Source organism: Tachyglossus aculeatus, chromosome 24 (assembly GCF_015852505.1).
Source record: "Tachyglossus aculeatus isolate mTacAcu1 chromosome 24, mTacAcu1.pri, whole genome shotgun sequence".
Taxonomy (NCBI): domain Eukaryota; kingdom Metazoa; phylum Chordata; class Mammalia; order Monotremata; family Tachyglossidae; genus Tachyglossus; species Tachyglossus aculeatus.
Window position 1 is genome coordinate 11,284,143 of NC_052089.1, and position 16,337 is coordinate 11,300,479.

Genomic DNA, 16,337 nt, shown 5'->3' on the forward strand with positions numbered 1-16,337 from the left:
GTCACTCCTTCAGAATTCTTATTCTTTTGTGATTTGGGCATGATTTTACCTGCTTAGCTTTGGTTTTCATTTCTCCCTGTGGTAATAATGGGATGTGTCAAGTTTTTATTATGTGTCAAGCCCTATTCTAAGCACTGGGGTAGACACAGAGAGATGCAGTCCCTGTCCCACAAGGGGCTCACGGTCTATTTGGGATCGTGTTCCCCCCATCATCTACAACCGATAGGTCTTAGTCTCTGGGAATCTCAACCCTTTGGTGTTACCCCTCTCTCTAGTCTGGAGACAACAAAGGAAGAGTGAGGGCAGATGGCTTTGGAAGTTAAACTTGCCTGGCTTAAATGAAGGAACCTCCTTGTTGAAACACAACTGATCTATCTGCCAATAACTCCACTCTGAAGGTCCGGCAGGGTAGACATCCTCTCAGCTGGGAGATTCCATGTGATCGACTTCCAGCCCAGATCGTGGCCTTCATTGAGTAGCAATAGTAGTGGCAGCGAGAATAGTAGTAATTGTTAATAATAGTGCAAGTAGTATAGTGTACTATATTGGGTGCAATGTACTGTTCTGAGCACTCCTTGTCAGCTGATGGGGGAGACAGACTTAAAAAAATTGAACAAAAAACATGGTCCAAATAAACAGAATAAACAGTGGAATCTTAAATTGAATGCAATTAGATATGAAAGGGCTGAGATGTATATAAATGTTTGTGTAGTAAGAAGCAACATTATCTAATGGAAAGAGCACAGGCCTGGGCGTCAGAAGGAGCTGGTTTCTAATTCTGGCTCCGCCACTCATCTGCTGTGTGACCTTGGGCAAGTCATTTAACTTCTCTGTGTCTCTTACCTCTCTGTGAGCCCCACAAGGGAGATGGACTGTAATCAACCTGACTGGCTTATATCTACACCAGCACTTAGTACAATATCCAGCACAGAGTAAGCACTTAATAAATACCAGTAAAAAATGCATAAGCGTTAGACATGGTTAATGGGTTTATACAATCTAGTGCTCTGCACACAGTAAGTGCTCAGTAAATACGACTGAATGGATGAATTTAGAGTACTGGGAATGAATCAAGGAATGCTTTTGGGTGAGGAGGGATTTTAGAAAAGCTTTTCTACATAAGTAGATTATCTATCTAAAGCCCATGCCAACAGATCCAAATATTTTCTTCTGCCCATTTCGGGCTGGGATATTGGGGCATCAGATCAAATACAGACTCCCAAACACCTTATAACCCTGGGTCTTTCTTTTAGTTTCCAAAGAATCGCGATGGGTCTCTTCCAAACCAAAGTTGTCACCGCGCTCAGAAGTGTCACAGACCACACCTGGTAAATGCATCATTTTCTCTTTCACACCAAGAACATCTATCTGCCCAACTCTCCTGGGTAGCAGAGGCCTGTAGCTAGCAACTATTAACAATGTCTTTCAAGAGGTAGCGTTTCACGCTTAGCTTCCTGAACTTGAACTAACCATGGGGAAAGAGACAGCAGACAACCAATTCGCTACAGGGCCTGCTGCATTTTTTTAAATTGGTTTTTTTTGCAGCCCAGAAAGTCGTCAAAACTGAACCCTCAAGGACCACGACAATGGGTAACAATGCTTTCCATTTTCATTTCAGAAATCCAGGTTAAATACACCTCTGCCTCAGCCTGATCATTTGCATCATCACATCTTACCCTCTGATTTCATGTTTATTGGCACTGACAATTCCCAGCTTTTTTCTTCGCAGGCACTTTTATCACTCGCTCTTGCAATGGGAATCAAGCATGAATAACAGAACCAGTGAAGGAGGTTCAGGCTGTATCTTTAAACTTCTTTGTGGCCTTCCTAGCTTTATCACCATTATGTTCATTAACAGTTCTGGGCTGTGGTATTCCTCTGCATGAATAGTAGCCATTAGAAAGGTAACAAAGGTTTGTCTTCTTTTAGGCCTCAGGCTGCTGTGGCTGTGTAGTACACTGTGTTGGGTTTGCACTCCACGGAACATAACCGAGGTCTTGTTTTCCAGCTCCTGAAGAGAAAAGTGTTCCTTCTCAACCTAAGTCAGACCTGAGTCCTGATGTACCTCACATTACTAATGGCAAGTATACTATTGCATTTCTCCAGTCTGGAAAACAGATCCCTTAGGCCAAGTTTATGCTTTGGGGGATTTGTGTGACTTCTTTAAGTGCCTTCCATCCTCCCAGGAGTTGTATTTCCATCGGGAAAATCCGGCTCAGTGTTCAGCTTTCCGGATCAAGCCCTGTTCAAAATTTAGGGCCCGTTTCTTCTTCGAGAGGAAAGAAAAACTGTGCCCCCAAAAGCTCTCACCATGGAGATGATTCGTTTTCACTGAATGGCAAAACTTGGACTCCTGTTCTGCAAGACTCTTGAACTTTGTTTCTCTCAGGAATAGGAATGAAGATTTCAGGCCAGTTTGTGTTTACTGCATTTCTTTATAAGGGATATGCATGCTATTCACCTGGTGAATGTTTTGGACAATTGTTAGGAAGCAAAGGTTAGAGACTGAGAGAGAATAATAATTGTGTTATTTGTTAAGTGCTGACTATGTGCCCAGCAATGTACCAAGCGCTGGGCAGATAAAAGATAATCAGGGGCTCACAGTCTAAGTAGGAGGGAGAACAGGTATTGAATCCTCATTTTGCTGATGAGGGAACTGAGGCCCAGAAAAGTGAAATGACTTCCCCAAGGTCATACAGCAGACATGTGGCAGAGCTGGGTTTTCCTGGGGGAGAGAGAATATGAACTGGTGCTGCACAGACCAGCTCCAGAACATATAATTGTGCACAGGTCCTTGGACCCGATGTCTTTAGTCTAAAATGAATCTCATCCATCATGTAAGGTGGCGATTCAGGTACTAAACGTTCCACAACTATTCTCTAAACTCAGAGGATACTGGCTCAGATAAAAGTCAGTTGTAATTTGTAAATCATCCACCAGCTGGTGATTGATAAAAATATGGGCTACCCATAGCTCATTTCTCCATTGAAAAGCCACACTGGAGTCAGACCATTTCCTTCGTCGTCATCATCACTAGTAATTATTGGACAACTACTGTGTAAGGAGCACTATGCGGAATATGAACTGTGGGCAGAGCACTGTTTTAAGTCCTTGGGAGCAAGTGATAGAAATAGGAGACATGATTCCCTGCCCTTCAGGAGTTTTTAATCTCCGAGGACCATTTTCATTGTTTCGTGTGATTCTAGGGGATCACACTACCTCCAGCAGCCTGGCTTTCTCTTTCTCTCTCTTGGAGAGGAGGACTGGGAAGGAAGGAGAAAGAGCAGGCTGTATATGAAAACTGCCATATATGATATATGATATCATATTTATATATATGATATATATATAAATCCAGTTTTTCTTTTTTTCTATGGCATAAAGTGCTTACTATATGCTCAGGCACTGTACTAAGCGCTGGGGTAGAAAGAAGGTAATCAGGTTGGACGCAGTCCATGTCTTAAATGGGGTCTCACATTCTTAATCCCCATTTTACAGATGAGGTAACTGAGGCCCAGAGAGGTTAAGTGACTTGCCCAAGGTCACACAGCGGGCAAATGGAAGACCTGGGATCAGAATTCAGATCCTTCTGACTCTCAGGCCCGTGGTCTATCCACTAGACCTCACTACTTTCCTATGCACAGTGCATAAGCTTTTTTCCCCATCAAGCCTCTTTTTTAAATCTTTCTCATTTTGGCACTGAAGATGTTCGCCTGCTGGATCCATTTCCTTCGCAGATCGTTGTCTTTACTCTGTAGTTTCTCCTTCTCCTGAATCCTGTAGATCAGTGTCAGTGGGCCCCAGAGCATAATGAAAAGTAGATAAACACTTCAGTTGAACACAAAAGATCAGTCTTCACAGAAAGCACTGGATGTCAAACCATCCTCTTAAAAATCACATTTGCCATAACTCCTTCTTTGTCTCGAGTGAGTTTTAAAATGAACTTGAGCCCCTGCCACTGTGCTTGCAACCAAAGACTTCCTAAAGCCATGTTCTTTCCGTTAAAGAACATCCCAGCCTTCATGCCGCGGAGCTTGGCTGAACCGTGACAAAAGTGAAAATCTCCTTCTTCTCCATTTCCCAGTTGAGAACCGTTATGTCTGCTGGTTGTCGGGAGTCAGGTGTGAAGCAGAACACAAGGTTTTATAATCTGGGCTTTTTCTTTCAGTTCCTAAAGATGGCCACATTCCACATAAACCAAGCCCAGCTGTTTCTCAGACTAAACCTGGTAAATACATTATTATTGTTTTGCAAGGTAGTGAGAAGGGTTCTTTCAGAGTCATTATTGGATAAGATCTGGATGTTTTTGTTGGAGAAAGGCTTGTATTTCAAAAGTTTGCATATATAAAATATCAGTGGCTACATTTCCTTTTTATCAATCAATCAATCAGTCGTATTTATTGAGCGCTTACTGTGTGCAGAGCACTGTACTATGCACTATGGATTGTATTCCCCGGATGTCTTTCTGGGATCCTTCCCTCTTTCACCTGAGAGCTTGTGAATAGTAAATGTGACATTTGCTCAGCATTTACTATGTGCCAAGCACTGCACCGAGCACTGGAGTAGATACAAGATAATCAGTAGGACATAGTCCCTGCCCCACATAGGGCTCACAGTCCAAGTAGGAGAGAGAACAGATCTTTCACCCCGTTTTACAGATGAGGAAACTGAGGCACAGAGAATTTACATGACTTGCCCAAGATCATACAGCAGGCAAGTGACAGAACTGGGCTAGAACCCAGGTCCATTGAATCCCAGGCCTGTGCTCTTTCCATTAGGCCACTGCTTCTGGGTAGTTACAGAGTTTCAGAGTTTCATTGTTCCAGAGATTGGGAATGCCGGCATCATTTTTCATTAGCATTACGTGTCCTCGGAAATGAACTTTAAAAAAAAAAAAACGAAAAACCCCTCTCTTTGGCTTAGCAAAACAACCCTTCTGTGATATTTAAATATTTTCTGGTAATAAAGCATAAACTAATATCTAGAAAGAAAGGTATGCTCTTGAGTTGCCCATCAATATTTTCACCAGCTGGTTTGTTGTTTTTCTTCGTTTTGTTGTGTTTTTGTTGTTTTGGTTCATTTTTGGCGTAGTCCTGGAACCTGTCACGTTTAGAATGGAGCGTCCAAAGTCAACCACGGGTAATGGTTTTCCCTTATTGGGAAGTTCTCTTCTGTGGGATTTCTTTGTAGGTACTTTAGTTCCATGCAATCATCCTGTATTGTCATTTCTTCCCATTACATTGCGCTCCTCCTAGTGTGTGTTTCCTAGTGTCCTAGCTGGCTTTCACCATTGAAGACTTTGATCCACTTATTTGCTTTTTTTCCCAAAGAGAAGGATCGGTGTGAGTGAACAGCAAAGCTGGCTTAGGTCGAAGCATGTCCATACTGGATCCATCACCATTTTCAACTGTCATTAAATTTTGAGGATTCCACTTCCTGCTTTGTGTCATCCAGATTCGTTGGGTTTGGCACCACATTTTGCTTGAAAATCTCATGCATGCTTCACCTTAGTCTCCATGATTCTTCTAAAGATTTTCCTTTCCATCGCAGGCCCATGACCATTTTTCGTGCAATTAGCCTAGGGCTGGATTCAAAATTCTGGAACAGGAACCAATTTGTAAGCCCCAATTCTTTCTTTTAGCTCCTGTCGGGACCCAAGTTATTCCCCGTAGACCTAAAACTTCAAGCCAAGACGTGTCTTCAACTACTCAAGGTAAAAGTCTTCTTTTCAACAGGTCAGTCTGGACAGGAGGTGTAGGGTGATGAAGAACAGAAAGAATCTCTTCACTCAGTGAGAACCATCATAACTCACCCTCCAGGACTCTGTCAGAACCAGGACTGAATAATGATTTTTTTAAAAAATGGTATTTCTGAAGCCCTTTCTATGTTCCAGGCACTGCACTAAGTGCTAGAGTAGATACAAGCCAAGTTTGTTAGACATGGTCCCTGTCCCACATGGAGCTCACAGTCTTTATCCCCATTTTACAGATGTGGTAACTAAGGCACAGAGAAGTAAAAGTGACTTGCCCAAGGTCATACAGCAGACTTGTAGAATTACGCCTTGTAGAATGACAGTTGCCATTTTGTTCGTGATGTAAAAGAGCTACTTCACACTTCTTTCATGTCTGCTTTATAACTAATGTAAGAAAACTAGGCAGTAAACTTCCTCAAAGGGGGATCGTGTCTACTAGCTCTATTGTTCTCTGCCAAGTGCTTAGTACAGTGCTCTGCACTCCTTAAGCACTCAGTAAATACTGACTGATTGCCACCAGGCAAAAAGATCTACAAGGAAGGCAGAGGTGGGAAAACAGACTGAAGTTTGATATGTATTTTATGAACAAGAAATAAGAATAACGTTAAAAACATTACGAGCAAGAGGATAGAATATGATTTTTGAGGGAAAAATTCCTAATTTACAAAAAAAGTATCATAGTACGACTATTCTAGAGGCCACCTGATCACGAAAGTTGGGAATTAATAAAGGATTGAGAAATTAATAAAGCTGAGGTCAGTAAAACTAGTGGGAGATTTGAATTATCCTCACGGAGATTGAAAACTTAAGCAGCTATTGAAGCAGAGGTAAGATTCATGGCTAAGATAGGTGACTATTTCCTGGAACAATGGAACTCCTAGAAGCCACAGGAAATGACGATATACAGGATGTACTTCATTCATTCAATCGTATTTATTGAGCGCTTACTGTGTGCAGAGCAATATACTAAGCGCTTGGGAAGTATAAGTCGGCAACATAACTTCTGAGTCGTAGCCAGATCTGATGCAGGCAGGACAGTGACAGGGACATTACAGTGTCAATAATGAATCCAACTCTTCCCCCAAGGTAGCAGCAAGCCGGAAAAGGAGTTTTTTTTTCCTCTGGGGAAAGGATCATCTTCCCTTCTGTGCCCTGATAGTTTGGGGAGCAGCAGGACGGGACACATGCTAGCCACTGACGGATTCTGACCACACCTGTGCTCTCCTCAGCCACACATTTGAGAAACATCACGCAAAACTTAGAATGAAAATTCCTTTGACAGCTCTAGTGTAAGGAAACATTAAAAAATCGATTTAGCGCTCTCAGAACATGTGTTTTTTCTCCAGCAGAAACCACCCAAACCACCCGAGAGCCAGTAACTACTAAGACACCTCGCACTCTTTATCGGACAAAGTCTACTCAAGGTAATATGAATTTTTCACACCAGAGAGTCTCTTCTTTAATATTTTTGGCCGGAAACAGTTTTCTTCTCCAGAAGACCATCTTACTAATCAAGAGTTCATTCTTTTCCAGTGGCAGATGATTCTGGCCACTGAATTCACTAACTGAATCCACTCCAAATCTAACCATTCAAATCAGTTGCAGATCAAATCAAATTGCAATTCCCCACGATGCTGAGGAGATTAATCTTCCATTAATTCAGTTCAGTCTCTGGGTTATGATCTATTTGGAGCGAGTGAAGATGCTAAACTTGCACATATGCACATTTCTTTATAAGGAATTTCAAGAGAGTGGATTGAAAGGATGAACTTTTATCCAAAGGATATTTTCTTTGTTTCAGTCCACTGTCCTTTAACCTTCTAGTTACATTCTTCTAGTTGGCCTAAGGCGTTTTTTAAAAAACAAAAACAGTTCTTCTGTGTCCTTCGTTAAATTGTGGGCTCCTTAAGGGCAGGAAACATGTTTATGGCTCTGCTGCTGCTCTCTGACCCAGGTACAATCAATCAATCAATCAATCGTATTTATTGAGCGCTTACTGTGTGCAGAGCACTGTACTAAGCGCTTGGGAAATACAAGTTGGCAACATATAGAGACAGGCCCTACCCAACAGTGGGCTCACAGTCTAAAAGGTACAATGTTGTAACTTCTCCAGTTCCACATCTCCAGATGCACTTGGGTATGTCAGGTCAACTGCTTTGGCCTGCGTGGCCTGTCCTTTCTTTTCCATCCTGTCTGGTTTTCAAGGAAATCTATATTGGTGGAACAAAATTAAACTCCAGACATTCGCCTCATGTGAGGTGAAAATGTTTCCACATCAATTGTGTTTTGTTATAATAATAATAATAATAATGGTATCTAAGTGCTTACTATGTGTCAAGCACTATTCTAAACGCTGGGGTAGCTCAAGTTGTCCCAAATGGGGCTCACAGTCTTAATCCTCATTTTACAGATGAGGTCACTGAGGCACAGAGAAGCGAAGTGGCTTGCCCAAGGTCACACAGCAGAGAAGTAGAGGAGCCAGGATTAGAACCCACCTCCTCTGACTCCTAAACTCTTGCCACTGTGCTACGCTGCTTCTCCCCTTTAAATCTAGGTGGGATTAAGAGCATCTTGAGAGAGTCATAGCGTTGAGGACCTCCATAATCATTATCATCCTCATCATCAGTGGTGTTAATTGAGTACTTCCTGTGTGCAGAGCACTGCACTAAGCGCTTGGGAGGGTAGAATTCAACAGAGTTGGTAGACATGTTCCCTGCTCACAACAAGCATACAGTCTTGAAGGGAACGAGCTTATGGTCTAGCAGCAGGCAATGAGATACCTTGGCTTGAACTGAATTGATACATTGGGACTGTGAGATGAGATGGTGGAAATATGACTCAGTTTTGTCGAGCAACACACCCGTGCTTGATCTATTCAGGTTGCTCCCTGTGATTCTCTGGCCCCAGTAGAATAAAGAGTGATTGAAAATGCAAACAAAGGGCTGAAAATGTTCAAGAATTCCACAGAAACACGGTTCCCTTTTAAATCTTTTCTCACCTTCATTTCGATAGCAAAGTAAGTTTCTCTGCCCCACAGGCTACTGATTTCCAGGTATCCATTGTTGCCATGGAGAATGAGGGCTTATTTTCCCAAAAACCCTTAACTAACACACACACACACACACACACACGCACATATATATTCTGGCACAGACCTCTGGTCAAGACAGTACTCCTCGCTGATTTTATTTTCAAGACTCCGTCATGGGTGCCTCTGAATCCATGAACTCTGAACCACGGGAGGTCCAACGAAGGCTCGAGAACTCATTTGCTGATTCCCCTGAGCCTCGGTTTCCACGAGGGCATGCTGCATTTTTCAGCTCATAGCTGAGAAAAGCCCAGTGGTGATGCCATGAGTCAGGCACTGTTGTCCTCCCCCAATGCTCCTTGCCAAGAGGCTGCATGGAGGTGAAGGAGCAGAACTTTGACCGAGGTCAGTGGAAAACTTTATAGGAGGAAAATCTGTTCAATTTAAAGGAATTCCACCACATTTTAAGGGAAAACAGAGGAACTGGATTGCACATCAATGGAGGGACATTTCCATCCTCTGAGAATTAATTTTCCACAAAATTGGTACACGGTGTCTTTGATTTACCACATTAAGGAAGGTTGAGACCTTAGCTCTGCAGAGAATTTCAATAAACCCGGGCTGATGTTTTCGGACTGTAGTCTGGCAAAACGCTGCGAAACCTAATCTTTATATTGGAAATGTCAAGGCATGGTTCACATTTTAACTCATTTTGCAGGTACATTTTTTAGTAGTAGACGATATGCATTGCTGATTTTATGGGTGTGTATATAGATAGCTACACTCTAAAGTGAACAAAGTCATTCAAATGATGCGGTCTAGTTCTCAGGTGGCAAGAAACATTATTTCCAGGCTTCGCCAGGCCATTCTCAAAATTGATGGCAGGTAACTTTAAGAAAATATAGCAAGAAATAGTTTTCCACACAGTATAAATTCAGCTCGAGGCATTCGCTGTTTTGGAAAGTACATGCACAAAATGGACAAACAGCATTTACTGAGGATTAACTATTTTAAACTCAGGTTTGGTCGTTTAGGTGCATTATGCCGATGAGGTTGTCTGCCAAAGAACCAGGCGAGACAATGGATTTTAACAAGAATTTGAGCTCATTAGAGCTTTAAGAGCCTTGGATTTTCCCTGAAATTTGGACTTTTCCAACCCTAAGTGCAATTAACTGTGGCCAGAATGCAATTTCTTAATACAAAGGAAAAGACTTGCTTATAAAGAGGGCTTCTGGCCTAATGATTTTGGAACAAAACAGAGACCAGAGCTGTAAATTCTAGTTTTGCTGCTCACTTGGTTAAATCCCACATGAGCAGGGAGCTATTTTTCCATTTACCCTGTGGGGTGCAGAGGGGATTAAGGATTAATCCTGTAAACCACATTGGTGCTTGGCAAATGCAGGCACTCTTTCCTTTTTTTTTTCCCTCTTTTTTTTTTTCCTTTCTTAGTAAATCCTTGAAGGTTTTCTGATTGTCAAATCACGTTAACCCCAAGAAATCTGATGTGGGTAATAACACTGATTTAATGGTGTCAAAATTTTAGAAAAGTGTTTAGATTTTTGTAATAATAATAATGATAATGATTGTGGTTTTTGTTAAGCACTTACTAAGTGCCAGTCACTGTAGTAAGCGCTGGGGTAGATACAGAGTAATCAGGTCAGACACAGTCCCTGTCCCACACAGGGCTAACAGTCTCCATCCCTATTTTGCAGATGAGGTAACTCAGACACAGAGAAGTTAAGCCATTTACCTAAAATCACACAGCAGACAAGGGGCAGACTTGGGATTAGAACCCAGATCCACTAGGGTAGAGCAAAATCCTGGGGATGAGATTTTCTCCATTTTCATTTCTACTGTCTTTATTGGATTTCTTTATTATCATCTGACCTTAATCCTGATTGCTTTTTTTTTTAATGGCAGTGGAGGAGGGTTATGCTCTAACTTAGTCACAGAAAGGCAGAAACTGTTACACCTGAATGCCTAAAACATTTAGAGGCCAAAAACTCTCATTTTTGAACAACTCAAAATTGTGATCCAAATTTCTGCCTTTTCATTTTTGACCTTCTATTTTCTACAGCTGGAATTTAGTCCTCCCCTTTAAATGATACCAACAAAAATTGGAATCTTTTTCTCACTATTGCTATTAAACTTCACAAGACAGTCTTTCTGGCCAAGCTGAAGTGCACTTGTGTCTTTTGAGAGTTAATCTGTTGTACTGTGTAAAGCATGTCTGAACATGTTTAAGCATGTGTGCTCTAGGGCTGATTTGATTCACCACCCTAAAGCAAGGTACAGCTTCAGTCTGGGTCTCTATTGCCTACATTGGAAACTTCAGAAACTGGAGTTCCACTTCCATGTGGGATCAATGCATCCATTTAGAGAAGCAGCGTGGCTTAGTGGATAGAGCACAGGCCGAGAAATCAGAAGGCCCTGAATTCTAATCCCTGTTCTGCCACTTGTCTGCTGTGTGACCTTGGAGAAGTCATTTAACTTCTCTGAGCCTCAATTTCCTTATCTGTAAAATAGGGATGAAGACTGAGAGCGCCATGTGGGACATGGACTGTGTCCAACCTGATTAGCTTGTATCTACCCCAGAACTTAGCACAGTGTCTGACACAAACTAAGCACTTAAAAAGTACCATTGAAAACAAGACAGGGTCCTATTAATTGGTTACCAGAAATATCAGCTAGTAAATCTGAAATTTTCTTTGTTTCAGCACCACGTAAAACACTTTCACCCCCAGGGAGACCCAGGCTACCAGATAAGCCACAGGTCAGACCTGGTAAGTGATTTCCTTGTTCTAATTGCATTGGTATTTTAAACGGTGGTTGTGGGTTTCTATATCCTGGGATTGGCGTCCACAAAGAATCTAAAACAGCCTTCCCCCTTGGCTGCAAAGCTAGTTGGTTGTTGCCTTTTTGAGGTATTGTGCTTTCCCGTTTATATCAGGTCTAGCCTTTAAAATAGCAAGTTTCTAACTGGTCCTTGATTTAAATGTATAGGATTCATTATTGGCCCCCTGCACAGTGATCATAAATATAGTCACATAATCAAAACCATTTAGAATTCGAATACCAGTAATAGCAGTGTCTAGTTTTAGCTACCCCAAATTGATTAAACATTTTTTTCAAGGGGCAGCAAGGCTTGGCACTTGAAGCAGTTCCCTGGCCTGCTCTGTGCCTTCTGAGAGTAGATTTCCCTTCAGTCCCCTTGCATGAGTTGAGGAATCTGCAATCTCGTGATATTCTGCCCAGTTTGTCTCATTTTGAACCTGAAAAGGACTCGATGCTCCAAATAAGTGGAATAGATGTGACTGTAAATTGGCACTGTGCAGTCTGAATTCAGTGACTTTCTCTGTGCATCATGCTAGTTGCATGAAAGATTTCATTAAGCCGTCTAGATGGTCACCCCGTGCTATGATTCTATAAGGGCTTTTTGCTTTGCTTCTGTTGCGTGATCGTAAGGGGTCATGGATGGTTTCAGAGTAGCAGCAGATAAAGGGTATTCTCAATGGTGTGTTGCAAGAGGCACATCAAACAAGTGATTCAGCTCTTCGTGGGTATAATGCTTTTTCTGGTCACAGATTTTCAGCCAGTGTGTGACTCCTAATACGTCATATTTCAATGAACTCGTTGACAATCTCGTGCCTGATAGGGACTGTACTGACCTAGGTGCCATGAGCAATAACAAGAGATACCAAATAACTCCTACTTTCAAGGAACTTACAATCTAATGGAAGAAACAGGACAAATAAAAATGCACAAATCTAAAAAGAAACAATAAACACAAGCAGTGGAAGGTCCAAACTATCTCAGATGCATAAAAAATGCAAATGACCAAAAAATTTGAACTTAATTTACCAAAGGAAGTGCAAGAGTCTGTGGAGGGGTTAGAATCTCAGGAGCTAAATGATTAAATGCCATTAAGTCACGTCACCTGTTATCCTCTAAAAATTAATATTTCTTTTTTGTCCCTTGTCAAATTGCCCCAAAGTCTGTCTTTCAGTAACAAGTGACTCATTATTTCAAAATACTGCGCTGTTTCAGAGCCTCTAATTCTCTGTTTTAACTGTCAAGACTGAAGATTTTTACAATCAGTTTTGAGGTTTTCACGTTTGGCTCTGGTCTTATGTTCCTTAAATTGGCTTCCAATTTTCCAGGGAGCTTGGTTTTTCTTGTCCAACCATTTATACCAAAAAAACACCTGAACTGCTTTTCCCCTTCCTTTCTGAAGCTGCAACTGGACAATTTTAAGATCTGGCAGGACTAAATCATACGGGAGTCCCCACAGAAACAGGCTGACTGCTGCAGACAGTAGTAAGAAGCCATTTCTGGGCCTGTTCCCACTGTCTGGGCTGAGCCCAGGGGAATTAATGTGTCTGTCCTTGGGTCTTTAAATTGTCACTGCCCAGATATGGCATGTCAGGGAGGGAGAGGCCAGATTACTGTGGGCCGAGGTACGGCCACAGCTGAAGATTGTCACGCTCATCGGAGATCAGCAAATGAAAGTATCCATCATCGATCATATTTAGCGAGCGTTTACTGTGTTCAGAACACTGTACTAAGCGCTTGGGAGAGTACAACATAACAGAGTTGGTAGAAATGTCCCCTGCCCACATTGAGCTTACAGTCTAGATGACTGAAATGCTCAAAGTGCATTGAAAATCATCAGACTCTGAACCCAACATCTTTATGATCCTGTCATTGGAAAAGCCTGGAGTGGATGAGTGAAATACCGAAAACTTAAAATAACCTTTTATTATTATTATTAGCAATAATAATAATAATTGTGTTCTAGATGTTCCAGGAACTGAACTAAGTGCTGGGGTGGATGCGAGCAAATTGGGTAGCACTGAGTCCCTGTCCCACATGGGGCTCAGTCTTAATCTCCATTTTACGGTTGAGGTAATTGAGGCCCAGAGAAGTGCCCAGAGTCACCCAGCAGTCCAGTGGCGGAGTCAGGATTAGAACCCATGTTCTTCCGATTCCTTGGCCCATGCTGTATCCATGAGGAAACACTGCTTCTACTTGTATTACTCAAATTTCCTGCCAATGGTTATGGACAAATGATGTTGGAGAAAAACCTCTGCAGGCCTTTCTTAAAGGCTTCCTTAAAGTAGACACTCTGACTAGGCCATTCAGAAGAAACAGAGTTCCAGGCAAGGGGGTCATCCCTAATATAATGACCCTTCAGTGATTTCCAACACTTTCAGCAGCAGCACTAAATATTGAGAATTACAGCAGAAGTACAAGTTAAAGTGCCTGCCTCCAAAGAGCTCACTCTCTAATGGGAGGAACTATAAGTGAATCAATCAGTAGTATTTATTGAGTGCTTACTATGGGCAGAGCGCTGTACGAAGCACTTGGGAGAGTACAGTAGAGTTAGTAGACTCATTACTTGCCCTCTAGGAGCTTCCAATCTAACAGGGGAGACGGGCACTAAAACAAATTGCAGGTAGGAGTAAGCAGTAAAGGTGTGTAGACTAGGGCAAATAGCTGGTTGGGGAAGTGTGGGTTGCCCAAATACTTGGGTGATGTAGTAGTGTTGGTTAAAGGGAGGTGAGAGATTTATCAGGGAAGGCCTCCAGGAGGAGATGAGATTTCCAAAGGGCCCTGAAGAGAAAGAGAACAGTAGCCTACCCTAAGCCATCAGGCAAAATGAATACTAACACAAATAATTTGGTCTACAGGGTTTAGCTGCAGAAGCCCTGCTCTTTGTCAGTTACTTCCCCTTTCCCCATTAAAAGCAATTCTGCAGAGGAAAGTGAAATGGAGAATTGAGACGATTATTCTGGTAACTCGAGCCCCCACAAACGAACATTTTTACCTTAACTTCAGTTGACTTTGAAATTAAAATGAACCCAATGTCTGCCTCAACTTTGCAGATTACTTGTGTAGCAATAATAACTGTAGTACTTGTTAAGCACTTACTCTGTGCCAAGCCCTGGATTACTTCCCAAGCGCTTAGGACAGGGCTCTGCACACAGTAAGCACTCAATAAATACGATTGAATGAATGAATGAGTAGATACAGAATAACCAGGGAGGACACAATCTCTATGCCACTTGGGATTCTCAGTCTAAGGAGGAGGGAGAATAGTTATTGAATCCCAGTTTTACAGGTGAAGAAACTGAGGCACAGAGATTTAACCAAGGTCACACAGCAGTCAAGTGGCAGAGCTGGGATTAGAACCCAGGTCCTCTGATTCCCAGGCGTGGGCTCTTGCCATTAAGCCAGGGAAGTACCCAGATTATCAAGTGGATCATTAGGCCAATTTGATGGGAACTTGAAGAAAAGCCAACCTAAAGGCATTTCTAATGCTCTTTCATGAGCTCCAAAACATTCCCCGAGTTCATTAAAGTTTACCAGTCTGCTCAATTCTTCAGCCTCACGAAAGGGCACAGGATTCATTTCCAGCTTTGCGGGATTGCCAGGATTTTAAAGGGGTTTGAAACAAAATTGACTGGATCCTGAGACATCCAGATTGCCAGGAACCACTGAAGAATGATACCCCCTCCCTCCACTTTGCCTTGACATTTATGCAGGCCCATGTTCAGTGACTGGGGTGGGATTGGGGTGAGGGCGTCCACGTGCCAGTGTGGTCTCTGTGGCCTGCTGGATCGGTGTGTTTGTTCAAGCTAGAGAAAATTCAAGAGGGACTTCTTCCCCAGGGTATTTTCAAATCCAGGCCCCAAGACAGTGTTCCCTTCGAGAGAGTAAGGAATGTAAACACACTTGGAAAATTAATGAATTTCTGAAAGGTTTTTGGATCGGAGTTCATTTGGGTCAGGGGGACTACAAAATCAGCGCAAAATTCAGACCTCAGCTTTTCTGCCGCTGCAGTGGTCTTTGGCCATCTTTTCTGATTTCAGTTTGCCTAGATGCTCTGGTGTAAAAGTAACCCGAGAGCCAAGACAATGAAGGGTTGTTAAAACACCTTACTGTCAGATTATGAGATTCAATCAGTTTTGTTTAGTAATCATCATCATCATCATCATCATCAATCGTATTTATTGAGTGCTTACTGTGTGCAGAGCACTGTACTAAGCGCTTGGGAAGTACAAGTTGGCAACATATAGAGACAGTCCCTACCCAACAGCGGGCTCACAGTCTAGAAGGGGGAGACAGAGAACAAAACCAAACATATTAACAAAATAAAATAAATAGAATAGATATGTACAAGTAAAATAAATAAAGTAGAGTAATAAATATGTACAAACATATATACATATATACAGTACTTGTACTTTAGTACTTGTAATTAGGCCTATAACCACAGCCTCAAGCAGCGTGGCTCAGCAGAAACAGCCTGGGCTTTGGAGTCAGAGGTCATGGGTTCAAATCCGGCTCCGCCAATTGCCAGCTGTGTGACTTTGGGCAAGTCACTTCACTTCTCTGTGCCTCAGTTACCTCATCTGTAAAATGGGGATTAAGACTATGAGCCCCACGTGGGACAACCTGATCACCTTATATCCCCCTAGCACTTAGAACAGGGCTTTGCACATGGTAAGCGCTTAACAAATACCATCATCATTATTATTATTATTATACAACAGA

General features: G+C 42.2%; 1 protein-coding gene across 1 annotated transcript in view; it reads left to right on the forward strand.

The window, feature by feature from the left end:
* The window catches only part of LOC119945126 (ABI family member 3 binding protein), a 235,481-nt gene that overhangs the window by 183,159 nt on the left and 35,985 nt on the right, over positions 1-16,337 (forward strand). Inside the window, exons 37-44 of the mRNA XM_038766152.1 lie at positions 1,254-1,328; positions 1,546-1,590; positions 2,009-2,080; positions 4,169-4,228; positions 5,092-5,139; positions 5,642-5,713; positions 7,099-7,176; positions 11,498-11,563. Coding sequence (XP_038622080.1) covers positions 1,254-1,328; positions 1,546-1,590; positions 2,009-2,080; positions 4,169-4,228; positions 5,092-5,139; positions 5,642-5,713; positions 7,099-7,176; positions 11,498-11,563 — 516 coding nt within the window. The remainder of the gene's footprint in view (positions 1-1,253; positions 1,329-1,545; positions 1,591-2,008; positions 2,081-4,168; positions 4,229-5,091; positions 5,140-5,641; positions 5,714-7,098; positions 7,177-11,497; positions 11,564-16,337) is intronic.